The sequence below is a fragment of the Megalops cyprinoides genome, chromosome 17 (assembly GCF_013368585.1).
Source record: "Megalops cyprinoides isolate fMegCyp1 chromosome 17, fMegCyp1.pri, whole genome shotgun sequence".
Lineage (NCBI taxonomy): Eukaryota > Metazoa > Chordata > Actinopteri > Elopiformes > Megalopidae > Megalops > Megalops cyprinoides.
In genome coordinates, this window is record NC_050599.1 from 2,392,189 (window position 1) to 2,412,304 (window position 20,116).

Sequence of the window (20,116 nt, forward strand, 5' to 3'; positions counted from 1 at the left end):
AAACCTCCCTGATTTGCCTGTTGCAGATTCTTCTCTCTTTCGGGCAGCGCTAATAGGATTAAATTGGTTAGTATCTCTATCGCAGAGGGCTCCAGACCATCTCTAAACTGAAGCATCTCATGGGAGACATGCCATTGTAACCCCTTCCCGCCCCCGGCCTGAGCTGGAAAACCCAGCTGGCCCAATGAGAAGAAAAAGGCAGGAAAATCCTGGGATTATGTCAACCCTTACAACAATGAAAATAAAAGCCCTGACATGAGGAAGAAGACCACAGACTGAGAACGGGCAATCAAAATATAGCTATCTATCTATCTATCTATCTGTATGTGTATGTATGCATGTATGTATGTATGTATCTATCTATCTGTCTATATTTCTTTTAGTCTATGTGTCTGGGAATGTATCTATATGCTTTTAGTTCTATTAGTATGGAATTAACTGAAATTGCTCCTTCCTCTTTTCGCTCCCTTCCTCTTCTGTGAATACTAGATAGATACATTGGAAAATTGTATTTTAAGCCTCCCAAGATAAGCCGTCAGAATTTCCATGGCATTAGATAACGCGTGTCCAGGCTGGCCCTCGGACTGACGGCCCTGAGCTGGAAGACGCAATTTCCTGCCCCAGCCTGCAATTGGCTGCGTCTCAGCGCTATTGGCCACTTGGGACTCGTGCTGCCTTATCGGCGGAGCTCAGCAAACCTCAGCGGCGCTAATCTGGTGCGGAATCACTCATTCATGGTGTGCGGGATCATGTTTTTCCCCTGCGATGACAGCTGTCTGCCACCGCATTAGCATTGCAGATAAAGCCCGTCTAATAGGTTAATGCAGAACACGCGAAAATTAGGTTTAATCCCCCCCATCCCCATCCCCACACCCCCCCGGCGAAATAATTTAACATTTTGAAAATTCCGTGATGACAGGACAGGCACACTGCCTGCGTCTCAATTAGGCGCGATGCGGATCGGAGCGGATTGGCCTGGAAGTGACATCGCTTCTGACAGGGTCGTTCGTTTCCTCCGCGGTGCTCACGTCCTGAGCGCTCGCACCCTGCCCTGCCCCTCCCTCCCGGTGACGCCGGCCCGCCGCGGCCGGCCAGGTGACGCGTCCAGGGGGACGTCCACTGAAAATGAGCCACGAGCCGCCGTATTGTCCCCTCCCCGGCTCCTGTACAGACACCTCAGATTATCTTTTGATGGTGACCCGGCCGAGATAAGGTGAGCCGTGAAGGCAGAGGCCCCCTGATAGAGATCTCATTTATTTGCCATTCAGCATGACTGAAGCTAATGCAGGCAGCTGCCAGCAGCAGCAGCGGGGCCGTGGTTAAGAAAAGGAGTAGCAGAGGATGTCTAATTCAGCAGCCGGGCTGAGACAGAGACACATCTCGCAGCCCTCGAGAGAGACGCCACCGTGCGGAGAAGAGGACAGGGAGGTACCAGTCTCACCGAGAACTCCTGTCCACCGAGAACTGCGCTCCTCCGGGAGACTTTCAACAGCTGCAGCAGTTATTTTTATACTCTCCATATAGAATATAAAAATAGCATATCGTATATATTCTTCATATATATTTATATTCTTTCTTCATCAATGCTGTAAATGAAATTCATCAGGAAAAACTTTCACATTCTAAACACTTTCACAAAACACACATATTCTAATTCTCTCCATGGGCGGTGCTTCCCCCCTTTTTCCTGCATTCACAGTGTGAAAATGAGGTTGATCAGGTTTTCACTGGAGCTGTGCACAACCCCCCCCCCCCCCCCCCCGTGTTCTTGTATGATTGCACGCCTTGCCGTGTTCTTGTATGATTGCACGCCTTGCCGGTACCCCCTAAACAATCTCTGGCCAATAACAATGCCCGATTCTGTTTGAAACAATCGAGACTCGTGCCATCTTCAAGCATGCCAAACAGCCCTATAATGTCAAAGACAAACAGGGCCCGCAGCTGTCCCCTCTGCAAAATAAACGACTACCGGGCCAAAAGGACAGGGCAGGAAGGACCAGCCGTTCGCTCCGCACTGAAAGGGCCTTTGTCCTGCTGAATACACAGTTTCATAAAGCACTCATTCGGCTCTAATATAGGGGGACGATTTGAGAATTAAAGCAATACGTAACAGAAGGGAACAGTTTGATATTTAAAGGGGAAGTGTAACGTGCCGTGGTGTTTAAGGACTGAAGAGGATCCATGCGTAATGAGCTGGAATGTTCTGAAGACTTAAAGGGAATTGTAAATGTGAGGGGACAGCCTGAGATTTAAAGGGATGTGCGAAGTGCTCCGGTGGTCTGGTAGCCTCAGGTTTTGTTTCCACTCACACCTGATAGAAATGTCAAATCTGATCTTCTGTGGTCTTCAATACATGCTCTGCCTATGTATAATTTATTCTGTTCTGAATTTCCCATTTGGCATATCTGACTGGATGCCAATTACTGTAAATTCCTTTTCATCAAATCATCAAAACTCTGCAAAAGGCTCCAAACAGCATTCACAGCTTTTTGTAAATGTCACAGTTTGATGCAGTAGAGGGCATTCAACATCATGTTTGCCTTGAGGAGGGGAAATTTGCTATTTTATGTAGGAACATGTTTGTAATTGTATTACATTTCAAATTACAGCTCCTATCTGTAATGTGCTCATCTAGTAATGTGCCTAGCAGAGGATATCACTGCAGGAGGCTGTGGCCGCCTTCATTCTGATGGCAGCAGATAATCATAACAGCTGGCTAATGATCTCCACACAGCTGCAGCAAGATCACACAAACCTGCACCATATTCCAGATGCAGGTTTGCTTACAGGACAGAATGACATATCGGTACATTCAGACTATTACCCTACACCAGCAAAATCCTGCACAGACTCCCTAAAGTGGTGGTTTGGATCGGATTATGACTGAAACAATCTGCAAATATCTTCCTGCATCTAGACCAGGCAGGAAAAATGTAAATGTAATGGATCAGATGTGTCCAAAAACTGGGTAAATAAGATGTCTGCCTACTTTAAAAAAGGGAAGAGAGATTTAAAGGGAAGTATCATGTGAAGGAAGTATCTGAGAGTTAAAGGGTTGTGAAATGTGAATGGTACTATCTGAGATTTAAATGAAATTCTGCTATGCAGACATGGTTTAAGATTGCCTGAAATGTGTAATATTCAGCCATGGTTTAAAAAAGGAAAGAGGTGTGTAAGGAGGAAGGAATATTGTCAGATTTAAAGGGATATATTAAGGGGGGGGGGGCGTAGTTTGAGGTTTAAAGGAACCAGTTTGGAGAAGAGCTCCAGGCTCCGAATTCAGCAAGTCTCTCAGCCAGGGCTGAGGGCTCCACCCTTATGACAGGGTTCTGAAAACCATGAGCGTCAGGATCGATATTCTGCCCAATTACTGTGGCAGTAACTGGTAATTCAGTAATTCATTAATTCTGTCAAATAACAGTGACTTTTCACACTTTAAAAGCTCTAAACTTAAGAAGCTTCAGAAAAAACAATTTCCATTGGATGCTTTCTGCACTTGTGGTGTGCGATTGTAACTGATTTCCTCTCCTGTGTGAGCATTCTTCATTCTTGATGGGAGCAAATGGGAAGAATGGATTATTTCTAAATGAAAAAAAATAATTTTATTATTAAATATGACTTAATGACTTATTTTCATTGTTATTTTTCATTTCCTTTCCTCACTCCACCTCACATCAGTTTTCTTCCACAGTGCGTTATGTAAACTGCAACATGACAACAGACCCAGACTCCGCTCTATGTTCTGATCCGATGAGACAAACCTTGCAGAAATAATAATCTCCCTCTCTTTCCCACCGACCCCCAATACACACACACACACACACACACACACACACACACACACACACACACACACACACACACACACACACAGTCAGTTCAGATCACGTAACGACAAAAGCAAACACGTCTCGGACACGTCCCGGGCATCTGTGAGGCGGGCACAGAAACCCCATTAAGAGACACGTTAACCAAAGGTGCTTCATCAAGACGTCATTACAGCCCCTCAGCCCCTCCCACAGCCCCCCGCTCCCCCCCCCTCTGCCCCCCGACAGCCAAATGGCAGGCTCTTTCATCGTCTGTGTGGCCCGCTCTCTGCAGGGGTCACGCCTAATCCCGGGGGAGGTTTCCCATTGTGCGGCAGGAATCAGGGGGTCACAGCAGCTGAAAGGACAGGGCTTAGTTAAACATCTATTAGCAGGACCCAGCTCGGCACCCTGAGGGACCGCTGCTGGCCCGTCTGAGTGCGGTGCGTTCATGCAGAACCTGCTGCATCCAGCTGTCCGCTTATTCCCCCGCCTTTCACACGGGCGTGAAGAAACACACACTGTCTCCATATTGTCACATCATCAGCTTTGTTTCGATCTTGCAGCAATAATAAGAACATATTGCTGCTAATCTTTACGGCTGCAGTATTCAGTAACAAGCTTGGATAAATGGCGGAGATGACAAGGCTTTGGTACACAGTGGATGGTGCCTTAGAATGGACACTTCATTGAAGTTTAATGCCTGTATGATCTCAATGATAAACTGCAAACAAACTTTTTCTAAACTGTAAAAATCTGCAAATATAAATTACAATAGGACAGTGTTCAACACAAATACAATTATCAACTATAATTTTTATTTGAAAATGGCAACCTATCATGTTATTCTAAGTTAGAATTACTTAAGACATAGACCTGTTACTAACTGGTGATATCACTTAAAATCGGTTCATTCAGATTATACGTGCAAGCATTTTGGCATTGAACATTTACTGAAATGTTCATGTACAATGCAGTTTGCACACCCCAATATTCATTGTCATATGAACACTGAGATGTGAAATTGTGCCTCAGCCTTGTCATGGTGTTTTTGGTGATGTTTAGACTTCAATTAAAGACAAGAATTAAAAGAAAAATAAAATCAGCAAGTGGGGGGAAGGGATCACTCATACACACATTCACTACACTCTCCTCCCACAACCAGTGTCACTTAAACTCACACAACAGCGTGCATGCACACACGCCTACACGCGCGCACACACACACACACGCATGAGCGCACACACACCCGCACACACACACACACGCACACACACACTTGCACACGCGCACATACACACACACACACACACACAAACATGCATGCACACACGCACACACACACACACGCACACACTCGTACGCGCGCACATACACACACACACACACGCACGCACACCACGGCTTCAGTGTCAGCTCTTCCATCAGCTGTTGACTTCCCGAGTGCTCCAGACAGCCGTGTGTCTGTCCGCTGCTCTCTGCGCTGGCTCGTCCTGGTCGTATTTCTGAAGCCTGCTGATGGCTCTCCCTGAACAAAGGGGCCCCTCAGAGCTGGGGGAGGGCCGGGCACGGTGCCAGTGTGCTGGCTGGGCCTGGGCGGTCCCTGCAGCCAAAACCGGCTCCCTCTCTCAGCTAACACCTCCCGGACAGGAAGCAATGCACACGGCCTTCCAATTTTCGCAATAAGTTACTCTGTAAAGACAAGCAATCAAAGTGTATTTACATCCCCACATGCAGCATGCACACACATACACATAGACACACACACACGCGCACATACACACACACACACACACACACACACACACACACATCCACTTCTCACGCCTCGCAGCCCGTTAAAACCTCTAGAGCACAGCCCTGCTAATAGACAGAGCAGGCCAAATGCATCTCATTCAGCACAAACAAGTGCCAAGCAAGAGGCAAATTAATGACAAGTCATTTGAAGAGTTTGCCTGAAAATTATCCCCCCCCCCCTCCCCCCGTCTCTGTCCCTCCGAAGAATTGATTGGAACCTGCCCGATCAAAGAGGCTGAATCGCTAGAGAGAGGCAGTAGGCTGAGAAGACATGCGCTGGCACAATTTATTGACAGGGATATTTCTACGTACAGAGAAGGCGAGGGGGAGGCTGTAGTGACACAGTGTTAATCACTAGGCCCGTTTCGCACGCGCGGTGATGACCAGCTCTGGGAAGCCGGTGCGCTCATCCATCTCCCGGTCGAAGCTCAGATCGCTGGCCTCGCCAATGATCACCTCAGCAGTAGTGAACACCTCCACGTCGCCCAAAACGTGGCCCCCGATGGTCTTCCCCTCTTTATCTGCCAGGCAGATGTGAAGGTGAGCCTCCTTGTTCAACGTGCCCACCAAGGAGACGATTTCAAACCTCTCATTCAGGTGAACCACCTGAAACCCAGGCAAAAAGGGCGCAGTCAGGGGTGTCAGACATTCTATCGTACATGTTCCACAAAGATTTAAGAAACACTGGCATTTAAGAAACACACAGATTTCTGCTGAATGACCTTTTGAAAGGTAGTTCTCTTACACCTGAACTATGTGAATCTGGTAACGGAAAGCACTGTGGTCATTGCTGAAATATAGATTTCTGCTGAATGACCTTTTGAAAGGTAGTTCTCTTACACCTGAACTATGTGAATCTGGTAACAGGAAGCATATTTTGATTTTTCAGATTGTAAACACAAATGAAAAGTCATCAAATAAAAAAAAAAAAAAAAAAACTGACATGCCCCCTACCACCACCACTCACAGCAAAGCATTATGGGAATGCTTCACTGACACTATTATTGGTGGTTTGTATCTACAGTGATTTACAGTGAGCTCAGCTACAGCACCAGCTGTGCACAGTGGCTACAGTGGCCCCACAGCCAGCCCTGTCTGGTACCTGGTTAATATTGTCAGCTGTAGCATTGGCCAGCCTGAGGGTTGCCTTGGTGACGCTGCCAACGCAGGTGATGATGAAGGGGGCCTTCAGCCTCCTCTCCTCCACAAAAGCCACCAGGGAGCTGAGCAGCTCCTCGCCAGGCCCCAGACGGAGGGCGTGGACGGTCAGGGCGGAGGGGCCGGAGCTCTGGGGGAGAAGGGCGGAAGAGTCACTGGAGCACACACACCCTCCACAGGTGTGTTTTACGCACAAAATGCAAAGCAACACTCCCATAACAGCAAGACAAATGTGGGAGGGGAAAGCCACACATGAACAGCTATATCTCCATGTGCACACAGAAAAAAAATCCTCAGCTGGGTTAATATATGTAGTTTTTTTCTTATAAGACATTTTAGTATGCTGAATAGCAGAAAAATAAGGAAATCATATTTAAATGTCTTACATTATAGCCTTTTATACCTTGTCATGTATTAAAAATAGCATAAAATAAAATAAAAGAAAACTTAAGCAGCTTGATCTGTGAATGTAAATAATGTTAGAATAAATACATTAAATGAAACAGCTGGATCAATTTTTTTTTTCGTTTGGTGGCGTATAACTACAGTGGACTCCCGCAGTGCTTTGTAATTAGATTGCACAAACAGAGTCTTAAGGAAGTGGAGCGATTTGCCTTCCTGGTGCTCACATAAGGAATTACAGCAGGAGTGACAGATGACTTTCACAGCCAAATAAATCCACATCATCCTACTTAAGCTCTCTTATTCCTTCATTAGATTGCACGACTACGCCAAGCACTGACAGGCTGCTGGATGTGAGATTCAACGGCTCTTTATTGAAACAGTGTTAGAATAATATTCCCGCGTAGCTTTCCTTTATTTGCCATGTAAAGTCTTCGCTGGCGGTTGAGCTGCTCGGTGTTGACAGATTGTATTAAGTGTGTGAGCACAGGCCTCTGTGTGTACTTCTGTGTGTGTGTGTTTGCATGTGCAGCAAGTGTAGCTGTATTTTAGGGGCAGCGCTCTCTCCTGAGTGAATGCTTTGCCCGTCTCTTTATCCAGACATTTTTGTCCGTGAGTATTGAATATAAATTCAGTTTCTGGTGAGGCATTATTTGTGAGAAATACAGAAACAAAAAAGGCACAAAAACACATTTATCTACAGATATTGTACTTTCAAAAATCACATAGGAACAGAGTTTTTGTTTTGTTCAGTCACACCTTATATGAAACCATTCAAGAATAATGTAATTCTTTCAGATGGACATATTTTACAATATACAACCGCTAGCCTTTATTAGTGGTGCTATCAGTCATTACAGAGCCATGCTGACCAAAGGAGCAATCTGTCAGCCCAGTATTGTCAACATTATTTTGCTGTGGACTATTTGCTGAGGATGTCGCAAATAATCTATTTTAAACAAACTGTAAACAAATTGAGAGGGAGTATAAGCATTTGGCCAAAATATCAGCAAACCAAGAAAATTAGCTAAATCATTTTTTTTCTGTCAGGAAATTTGCCAGATTTTCACTGCAGAATTAAACGGGATTAAATTTCACTGAGATGAAATGCTTCTATTTCAGAAGCAGAGGAGACAGCACCACCACCACCGCAATCACCCCAACTCTGACAATCTGAACAGTGTCAGAGAGGGGACCGCAGCCATTAAACGATACTTCTTTTACCCTCATTGATTATTCATGCCAGGAATTTGCTTAGAGGCCAGTGTAGCCTGTGAACACACACACACACACACCACAGAATCGAGATGGGATCAGGCTGCACAACCGTTAACCTCTCAGCCACTGATCCTGAGAAGGGTCTGAACAAATATTTAAATCAAGGGGCAGAGAAAACTAAACACATCTAATCTGGAGGAAAAACAAATTTGGCCCAATCTATTTCTAATGGTGCTGCTCATTCCAAATGTAGTCACAGCCCAGTTCCCTGCAAACACACCGGAGTGATAGTCAAACAGCCCCAGTTCACAACACTCAAGATATCTAATAATGCTAGAGAGACACAAATATATCATGTATGTTTTATGTTTATTGCTTTTGACAATACTCAGATTAGGAGAAAGGGTTGCTAAGTGATATCATCTAGTTAGTCTCTATTAACATAGGCAGGCTGAGGAACTCAGCATACAAACACACACACACGCACACACACACACACACACACACACACACATTAACAAGGATCCCTTATTTTTATGTTTTTCAACAGATGTTATAATTTCTGAACCTGTTTAAATTACTTTATGGATTCATTTCTCACAAATGTAACATTCAAAGCGGGGGAGGACATAAGAAATTTTCACATTTAAGGAATTATTTGCATTTTGGACTTGATATTAAAATTGCAGGTAAAAAAAACACAAAACATATAGGTGAAAATCCAGAGTCATGCTTTATTTGCAGCTAAAATGATTTATTTTTATGATATTTTGTTCATCCACAGTTTTTACAGCATTAGAAGGGATCATTACTCTAAAGCACTCTCAAATAGAAAAACTCATTTATCGTGACAGACGACACAGCCGGCAGAGATGAGTGTAATTGTGAAGGTTCTGGAACAGTCCGACTGTTACTCAGAGAGGGCAGAGGAGCAGACCTGAGGAAGAGGGGTACAGGGGGGCTTAGGGACGTCACCAAAATGCCGCCGCTGTGGGAGAATAAAGGAGAAAACGTTCCCCTGGAGTCCGAGAGGAATAAGAGGAAACTCCAGAGGGGTGCAGTTTAGTGCACTGGGCTTTGGACGATTAATACTGTATTCAACTGCCCATAGAGGATAAAAATGGCATAATGCAAACTTTCTAATTAGTATATTGATGAAACAAATCACTTTTTGAAAAGGATGCAGAAAGTGTATCATATATTAAGTGCAATATTTTTAGTCTAGTAGAAAGTGAATGCCTATATACAGCATGCTGGTGCCAAAAGTAGAATGAATCACCGATATTGTATTGTACAAGCAGACAAAAGGCCTCCCTGCCAAAAGGAGAGAGTGCTACTTTCAGTGCTATTCTTAAGCGGGTCTTACCCCAGCTCGGAGGTTGCTGGACTGGAGTGTGTGTGTGTGCGTGCGTGTGTGTGTGTGCGCGCAAGTACATGTGTGGGGGCTGAGGCTTCTTTATTCGGACCAACTTTAGCTACATCACATACAAAAACATAAGCATTCATATTTAAGCTAGCCTTTCAGGGATTCCTTGTTCCGCTGAATCACTGTCTCTGCTGTTTAATCTCTTTCGTGTTCCTGCTCAATGGCTTCCTCTCACCACCCCCCTGCTGCCCCCCCCCCCCCCCTCCACGCTCCCTTTTTGTCCCCCGGTTTTAAAGGCTTGCGGTTGAAAGGCCCCGCCCGGCCCGGGCCACCTGGAGGCAGCGTTTTGGGGCCTTCCTCCCGGTGGCCAGCTGTAGCATTGTAAAGGCCCGCTTTAGTTAGCCCCACACTGTGGGATTGTGCCCGCTATGCTCCCAGCCACCCCCTGCTCCCCTCGGGTTTCCATTTCTAATTGTTCTGGGCCTCCCATGTTTAATACTGGTTTGCACGTTATTAAGCCCTGGAAGTCCATTACCCACAGTTCACATCTTGGGTAAAGCCCACACAACGATTTCACGGGGGGTGGGGAGGGGGGGGAGGAGGCGGGGTGTTCCACGCTTGTACCCCTCAATGAGCACAGACAATCCTCCTTTCAGATTCCTAAAGAGATCATTACCACTAGCTAAATACCAGCCTGACCCCTTGACCTACCATAAAAAAGGGAGCCCCCTGGTGTACGGACAGTGGCATAACACAGCAGCCGCCTCTGACAGACATGCCCACTTTACCCACCACCCCACTGCCTGTGGATAAGCCTATCATTGTAAGGCTGACAATTTCACCTACCACCGGCTCAACATCCAATCGATGACTCGTACCTGGCTGCAGGCCAATGCGTGTGAGGGCTAGGAGTCAAATCTCTTCAAATACATAATTATCCAATACTCACCCATCAAAACCAACGTCACCTACTTAAACACAGAGCCATGCACATGCATGCACACGCACACACGCACACACACACACACGCACACACACACACACACACACACACGCACACACGCACGCACACACACACGCACACACACACACACGCACACACACACGCACGCACACACGCACGCACACACACACACACACACACACACACACACACACACACACACGCACACACACACACACACACACACACACACGCACACACACACACACACACACACACACACACACGCACACACACACACACGCACACACACACACGCACACACACACACACGCACACACACACACACACACACACACACACGCACACACACACACACACACACACACACACACACACAAGTACATAATTAACTGCTTCTCTGCTCAATGACCACATGTGTCAGGGCAAGTGGCTGAACTGTGCTTCTGAGCTGCCCCCACACAGAGCCCCATACTGTACCAGCCCTACATGGCAGAAAACACTGACATTAAACACTGAACAATAATTAATTTTCCCTCAAGTGCTCCGCTATCATTTTCTCCAGATCCACCAAATATAAATCCCCTCTCATATATACAAATCCCCTCTTATTTGTACAAATAAACACTTGTATTACAAAGAGATCAAGAAAACAATAAAGTATGAAAGTGAACAGCTGCTGTAGGGAATATCTGAACAGGGCTTCTCATCTCGTACACTAAATCACTCAGGCAATGATGGAGGCAAATGCATTTGTTTTGGGTTTGAATCATGGTGCGTCGCGCAAAGTTACTCGAGTGGTCTGATCAAACTTGAGTAAATTCATGTGCTACGCCTCGACACTCCCACACAGCACGCAGCTCTTCAGATTAAGCGAGTCTGCACACTCAAGCACACCCGGGCATGCACGCACAATCACAACCCTGTTAAACTATTCGGTTAGCTCTGCAGCGTCCCACCGGAACGTTACCCTCGTTCCGTTTAGCCTCCTGTTCCTCCTGGCGGAGATATTTATTAATGAAGCATTTGCTGGTGGTAACTCAGACACAGTGACAGGGCTCTCAGGAGGTTACCAGCACCATGACATCACGGTTTCAATGCCTGCATTTTCCCACACCCTGTAGGGGGTCACTGCTGTACTGTCACTGACGATTTGATAGGACATTCCTGGCCCTGGAGATTCACCACCCAGTAACTTCCAATGTTCCAAACTGAGATGATGACACAAGCCAATAAAATAAATGAGTATATGAGAATATATCAAAAAGCAGTGTCCTTCTCCTGAAGATATTAATGCATGTGGACAGTCCTTCCCTATCCTGTTCAACTGCTTTTGAACTTTCCCCTCTGAGCTTAGATTTTCAGGGATAAAAATGTATCTATTTATAAACTCCTATATTTTCTGCATATTTAAATATAAAGTATTGATTTGGTACAATTTCAGATTCAATGCAAGAGTGGGATAATCCTGATCAGCTGTGCTTAGCTTGTGTCACAAATGATTGCTTTTTCTCTCTGAAATATTTTGGGTCCGGTTTTTGTCAAGAAAAGTCAATAGTGATTAGCTGCGAGTAGACATTCCAAGACGTTTGTATGACATCATTTTCCAAAAAATATTCTGTAAGTGTTACTTCTGTCAGCTACACTCCTAGCAGGAAAATGGCAGACTTTGCCAGAACATAGCCCCCACGGGAGAGGGTTGTGCCAAGGCCTTATACATGGCATCCAAATTATGGATAATTTCCACCAATGTCACACTACATTAAACAGCATAAACCATAAACTCACAAGCTGGCTAATCACTAAATTCCACTGACATTTGTTGCAGTAAAAATAGTAACAGTTAGCATGAAAGAGCATTCATGCATATTGATGGGATATTATCAAAATATCAAATGAGAGGCATCTTTATCAAACCAGCATGATTTTTTTTTAAAGGATAAATAAGATTAAGACCACAGGGTGTAAAAAAGGCCTTATCTGCAGTGCAGAACTGTTAATGAGCCAGGCCTGACTGGAGGACATTTTCCGTGTGATAAACCTCAGGTTCTTTTCTCTTCAGAACAGATGAAGTCAGATGGTCCCAGTTACTGAGATGAGCCCTGGAAGAGGGTAGAATTTCATCCCCAGTTTTTGGAGTGATGCAAGCCCATGTCACTATACAAACCAGGTTGATTTCGCTCACATCCAATCAGATTTAAGAAGGGTCCAATCAAAGCAATGCTTTCTGTGACAGAGGGCTCTGTCCCTGGCCTTGATGACACTCATTACACGTCCATTTTTTTTTCTGTATTTTATGTTCACATTTCATAAGCACTCGCATTTCTCTGGTTAGTACAGTGATTTTGAGGGTGCACACCTCAAGCCTTCACCGGCATTTTCCGGTTCGTACACATGCCCACTCCAGGGCATGTCCATGATGCTGGTGCCAAAAGTATAATGAATTAATAATAAGTAAATATATTACACAGGCAGAGAAAAGCCCTCACTGCAGAAAGGAGAGAGCATTACTTTTAGTAATACTCTTCAGTGGGTCTTTCCCCAGATTGTGTGTGTGTGTGTGTGTGTGTGTGTGCGTGCGTGCGTGCGTGCGTGCGTGCGTGCGTCCGTGCGTGCGTGCGCGTGTGTGTGTGTGTGTGTATCTGTGTGTGTGTGTGTGCGTGTGCGTGTGCGTGTGTGTGTGTGTGTGCATGTGTGCAATGGGGGACAGCAGGGGATATGCCTGTGGGTGTTTGTGAGGACTCCGATTTTAACTCATTTTTACATACTTATTTTCTGCCTTCTGTCCCCGTTGAGCTCATATGACCGGCCCGTAGTGAGGGAAAATGTCACACAGCTTCAAAGATCTCTTCAAAAAGGCCTAATCCTAACGCAGGACTCATGGGTGCCATCCCATCTGACAGGAGAGGGGCGGGAGGGGGGCGGGGAAACGATCCGGCAGGAATTCTCAGACCAGAGATCAGCTGCTGATTGGCAGTTCTGTGGGGGACTCAGATTCGAAATCTTGGCTGTGGAAGGCCTGGTGTAACAGATATGAAACGGACCATTCAAAGCTGACATTTCAGATAGGATGCGAGACGCTCCTTTATGCTCCTAACACCCCCATCTCTCAGCGCTGGCACGGTGCCCAGAGCGGAATCTCACACATGCTGGCCTTACGGGTCTATTAAGGTAAGGACACAGCTGATTCCTGCAAACCAAAAAACAGCACACATATATTCTACACTACCCATTCAAGCATTGCATTTCCATAAAATGTGTTTTCAATAAGCACAATATAAAGCTCTGCAACAAGGTCCAGCCCCCCCGCATTGTGTAAAGTTCTGTGTTTGATGATAGAAGATGAGATCTTCCAGTCATTTTGCACTGTTTTGCAACAGCTAAAAATGTGTCTGGACCGTAGGGGCCTGAATGTTTAACTGATGATAAAATCATTCTACTTACAACCAGATTATTCCATTGATTTAACTATTTAACTAGTCATTTTTGCTTGCAAGGAGTCACAGCTTAGTAATAAATTATTCTGGAGAAAACAGCCTCCTTGCTTTTGGAAACAGTATATGTGTGTATATAATATTTCCCCCCTTTTCTAGACTTCATATTTTTTTTCCACAGATATATCCAGAGCTCTATACTCCCTTTGGGACTCTAAAATGCTGATACCATTGTTGACCTGAAAACAAGGTCTAATTACGATACCCAGTAAATGAATGAAATAAGGTATAACTGAATAGTGATTAGGTCTAATTAAAAGAGAATGAGGTGTGATTGAATGACATACAGGAAACACTCTGCACAATGAGCACAGATGCTCCAGTTCGGCCCAGCAAAGGGAAATTTCATCAGGGTATGTGGCTGTTCTGCATATCCATGTTTGATCAGCACTGTATGTGTACCTTACCTCATTGAGGATTCTCCCACTCAGTCTCAATGCCAACTGACCCCAGAATCCACCAGGCCTGGGGATAATTGTGCAATTTTTATATTCATTCAGGCAGAATGCTAATGATTCATATAATGGATGTAAGGAAATCTGTACGACACTTCTAAAAGAGTAAAGCAATCATTTGTATCAGTCAATACAGAGATAATGCAGAAAGAGTGACTACCTGCTGAGAGGCATTAGAAATCCCAGGAAATGATGCTCACTGAGGACAACACAGAGGCTGAACTATTTCTTTGGCAGAACAACAGAGTGTACATAATGTTTCTGAGCCAAGAATGCACAAGCCCATTTTCAAATAAACGATGGTTCAATACTACACAGGTCCACTTTTTCCCCGTGAGGAAGTTCAATATCTCATGCGTCCTCTATTTTCCTCTAACACTGCTTTCACCTGGCACGGCGGTAATGTTACGAGAACATTTATTTAACCCTGGAAAATCTTATTCCACCCTGGGGCTCCGGCTCAGCACTCACACATGCTGTAGAACCCGGGAACCCCGACAGCAGACCACAGCACCCCAATGGTGCTTTTTTTTCAATTTTATTTGTATAGCGCTTTTTACAACACAAGTTGTCACAAAGCAGCTTTACATTGATCCCAGGCCTGAGACCCCCAGAGAGCAAGACTAAGGCAACAGTGGCAAGGAAAAACTCCCCAATTAACAGGAAGAAACCTTGAGCAGAACCCAGCTCAGAGGGGGAGCCCATCTGCTTCTGGCCAGCACTGGGCAGATAGAATTAGAGAGAGTCTTAAAGTTGTACAATGTACTTTAAGACATTTGGGTTAGATAGACAGCAGTAATTAACGACACAGTAATTATGAAATCTATCCTATAACGTCCAGTTCTTGGCACGCAGTTGGCTTGATGGGCAGGGCAGCGAGGTAGCAGGACTGTTCGGTTCTTAGCGCGCAGTTGGCTTGACGGGCACAGGTAGTGCTCTGCTGGGTTGCTTTGCAATGGTGTGCCGATGAACCATCAGCCCTCTACATCAACTCTGTGATGCAGCCCACCACAGCTCCAGCTCCCAACCTCTGCTACTATCCCTGTGTATCCCAGGACAGATTCACACATTATTCTATGAACATATCTCATATTCCCAGAGAACATATCAATAGCCAGTTGCCCTCGTACCCTGTGGCAATCATGCCATTCTGTTTAAAATGATAATATTTACAACCTTTCCACACATAAGACTTTATACTTGGTGGAAAGAGTACATGTTGCATTTTTCAATGCCTTTCTACATACCTGTCTTTCATATCTTATCTGTCTTCACTATTCAGTTAGAGAGAAAACACAGCTAATACAATACATTCAAAAACAAAGACCTCAAGACTGTCTCTATCTGTTGTTATTGCTGCAAATCTGTGAGTGAAAAAAAGGCTTGTTTGGCGTGTTAAAGTATAAGAGTGTCACTTTCCCCATTTCTTCCACACCCTGCTGGCATGTGATCAGTGGCCCTTTTCACCCCACGCAACGGAGAGAACACACAGATCCAGCCAGCACAGGCCGAGTGGGCCCTTAATGACACACCCTGGGGAAGGCGGCCATCGATTTCCTGTCAACGTGATCCTGGGAGACGAGGAGCGATGCTTGCTTTCCCACTGAGGCATGATGGGAAAGCGCTGATAGCGGCCAGGGACCAGGTAGAGAAGAAAAACACTGATAAAGGCAATCAAACAGAAAGGTGGGCTGGCAGTGTTAAAAATGAGTAGAGATCACAGGCTGGGGGTGGGGGGTGGCAGGGTCAGGGGGGTGTGTCCTACTCAATGTGTGACAATGGAAGTAGGATGCCTCCACTGTGAGAAAAGTCCATTTCAACACACAGACTCTACGCTATTGTAACTATGCCACTACAGCAGCACTGCACCGCCTCCCTCACCAGCATTGGCTTTCCTTGGACTGAAGCCCCTTCATTACCCAACCCCCCCCCCCCCTTTGTATGTCACACTGGCTGCCTGTGGAGAAGTTGCCTGACACTTCTCACAAAAAATGAACAGAAAGAGCTAATGTTTTAAAAAAGATTTTTTTTAAAACCAACAAACAAAATGAACCAGCCTGAGCACAAAGTGAGCGTCCTGCTCTCCACCCACACACCTGTATTTCATTTGCCTTTAATTAGGCAGGTGTGGCTCGTTAACCAATGGTTGGTTGTCTACAATTAAACTACGCAACGACAGTTACAAGTAACAAACAATTAACCTGTTTGGTTAATTGATGGTATGGGATGGTATGAGACCTGTCCATTGCAAATACAGTACATTGGAAAAAGTAAGGATCTTTAAAATGCAAACTTAAGAAAACAAGATTGACACCACATTAACAAAAAGTGCAGGTAACGGCTTCTCCTTCACACTGCCTGCAGAACAACATTATAAACCATGCATGAACAATAACACTTCTCTGTATACCCAGGCAGGTACTATGAGAATCAAAAGAATCTCCTTTCATAAAATGTTCAGTGGACACCAGGTTCAGGTTTCTGTGATTAATCTTTAATGTGAACCTCCACCGTCTCAAGCCAGAAAGGATGGTGGATATGTTCTTGAACAAATTCCATTGAAACGACCCCAGAAAGACTTGGTCTAAATTGATGGACTACATTTTAACAAGGCCTCTTTATGGGGGTATGGACTCTGTTCACTGAATTTGATCTACTGTTATTTAAATCATGATTAATCATGGCTTATTTTCATAATAAAGAGAAAAAACACAGCTGCTGGCAAGGTTTTTACAGGATCTACACGAGGGCCACAAAATCTGGCCACTTAAATGAGTATCTTAGTGGTCGGAGTATCCACTTCGTAAAAATGTTAGCGTCCACCTCTGGCGCACGCAACTCTGCCTTTCCCTACAAACGACGACCCCTGGTGGTGGTAGGGCCTCTGCAAGTAAATGTTCATACAGTCTCGGAAGCAATTGCACCGTGCATACTTCAGTTATCCATTAATCTGTCCTTGTTTCCAGGTCGTCATCCTTGTTTCGGTTTCATTCTACCCCAAGAACACTTCTGGCCCTCAACAGTGAGACATGTAACGATACAACATATTTATGCTTTTCGTTCAATGCGGAAAGAGACGGAAAGTAGTTGCGATCAGAATACACAAAATTGGTACTACTACCAGTAGTTTTGTAGATGTACACACTTTATGCGTTGGTTATATTATTGTGCGGACTGGATTACTTTAAGTACAGTACCGAGAACGGCATTAAGTCACTGCATTTTAAAACAAAGAAACAAACCAGCCACACATCGGCGTCGTAAATGAGTTGGTGTACTTACCATATTTCCCAAGCTAATGTGTTCGTTACCCTCTTCCCGTCTGCCCGTTTCTCTTTCACACACATGAACTTATAACCACACGAGAAAGATCTGATTTCCACAACTGTCCGCAGCTGTCCGAAGTTCTGTCTGTTTGCACGAAACTTTTATCTTCAGCTGTTGTGCGTTCCGTTCGCCACAGGGATGTGGCCTATTACCACAGTGAACTCAAGTCATTTACGGTGTCATGAGTTTACAACGAAATAAAATAACAGATCTCTTTGTTGTTAATCCTAAGAAGACGGAACTCAGTTCGAGTTTAATGATGGCAAAAGCCACACAAGACGGGAAATTCATAAAATTACCATGAAATTATGCTTTCATTATATGCTTCTAACAATCTACCTGCGACTTCTGTTCAGCTGAGGGAGGAGTGCTCATCATAACAAAGGAACAAAGGGAAAAAGGTTAGAAAACAAGTGAAAGAATGTTAAAAATTTTCAAAGCAATTTTACAAAGGTGATTTTTTTTTTTTTTTTTTTGCTTAATTCAAAATTCAAAAATCTGTTTGTATTTGTCCTGAAGAGTATATTTCAATGGCAGAGAGAAAAAGGGTTCAGAGCGAGAAAGTAGTCAGTTTGCAAAAAACAAAAAAGTGCAATAAATTGCCCCAAATTCCTGTTAATTTACATAATTTCCCCTAAATTCCCATTAATTCCCATGGAACTTTTCCCAGAAATCTGCAACCCTACTGGGCCAGTTTATCAAACCCAGATTACACCTCCATTCAAAGTGATATTTAGGAGTAGGTTTAACCAGGACTGGGGAAATTTGCCAGATGAGTTATTCTTAAAGCCTTGCCAGCATGGTCAATTTACCACTTTTTATTGTTTTATTATGTATAATATTTCTATAATTTATTGTACTTTCTTAACATGATGACAAACTGCTGAAGTCCAAACTCATTTTTGGTATAATACACTTAGTTCATCATTCCGAAAATGGTTTGTTCATGCATGACACCTATTCCTATTTTATTGTCAGTTTGAAAGGCCAGTGGTACATTTACCATGAAGGTTAAGCTTTATAAATAATCTCTAACGCTCCTATACACTTTAAAAGTCCTTTTTCATTTAATTCTGGTTTAAATCAGAACATATCCATACATTTAGGCTAACCACAACAGTTGCTACAAGATGCAATGACAGTTGGCCTATAATGAGGTTTAGCCTATTTAGTCTAACTGGAGTTAACCTAATTTAGCCAAACTTAATTTGTCTTTTCTTTAAATCTTTTGAATGTAAGATAATGCAGATGAGGAATGGATTGCAATCAAGAGGAACAACTAGAGTGGCCACCACTTGGCCTGTTTTATAGCAGGGAAATGCACACCATGTGTGGTGTTGAGCACAAGGGATTAAATCCAGTGGGGGAATGAATTGAACATTTCATACATTTTCATAGAATGGTCATAAAGTGCTTACAATTATTCAGAGGCACTGTACACCGTTCACTCTACAAATCATTTTACATTTTAAGAGTAAAGTGTTCAGGGCAGCGCTGGCACTGGTGAAAATGCAAAAATACCTGTGTCACCATGTATACAAAAAAAAACTGCTGCACAGATTTTTGCAACCATGGATGCAATTTGTTGCTTTGTTGCGATCATAACTGGTTTATAAAATCTTGGCAAAATTATGTCAAAGGCTGAGATATTTTATGTTGAATTTTTGCCAGATTGAATGTAAGATGGTTCATAGTTAAACTATAGTGTGTCTGGTCATGCTACAATACTGGTCAGTTGCTCAACCTATGTATAATCCCAAATGAGACCTTGGAAGAATGTTGATAATGCACCTGTCATTTTCCCTTCTTCTCAGCTTGCTGCAATCTCTCGTGAAACTGAATTTCATGTTAAAGTTCGTTGTTATAGACTGTTCTGTTGTTAAAGATACCCTTGAAAATGTGACTCATGATGAAATTATGGCATTAGCTTTAGTGCTTTGAAAATCTCATGCTATTCCTATTCAGTAGAAGAGCTTCCACCTTGATTACATTGAGTCTCTATTTGTGGTGTTAGACTGCCACCTGCTGTTGGCTCCGTTGTGTGCAAGCTGAAGAAAAGTTGTGGGTTTGCGGCGATTCGCTGCCACGCGTTACGAATTCCATCCGGCACGATGCAGTAGCGCGGCTTC

At 44.2% G+C, this 20,116-nt stretch overlaps 1 protein-coding gene across 1 annotated transcript; it reads right to left on the reverse strand.

Annotated features, from left to right (window-relative positions):
• Nucleotides 1-5,882: 5,882 nt before the first annotated feature.
• LOC118791780 (bifunctional protein GlmU-like) lies at nt 5,883-18,069 on the reverse strand. The gene is made up of 3 exons (XM_036549208.1): nt 17,943-18,069; nt 6,706-6,891; nt 5,883-6,209 (listed from the first exon to the last, which is right to left on the reverse strand). The coding sequence occupies exons 1-3, from the start codon at nt 17,943-17,945 to the stop codon at nt 5,958-5,960; spliced, it is 441 nt and encodes a 146-aa protein (XP_036405101.1). The 5' UTR covers nt 17,946-18,069; the 3' UTR covers nt 5,883-5,957.
• Nucleotides 18,070-20,116: the final 2,047 nt, after the last annotated feature.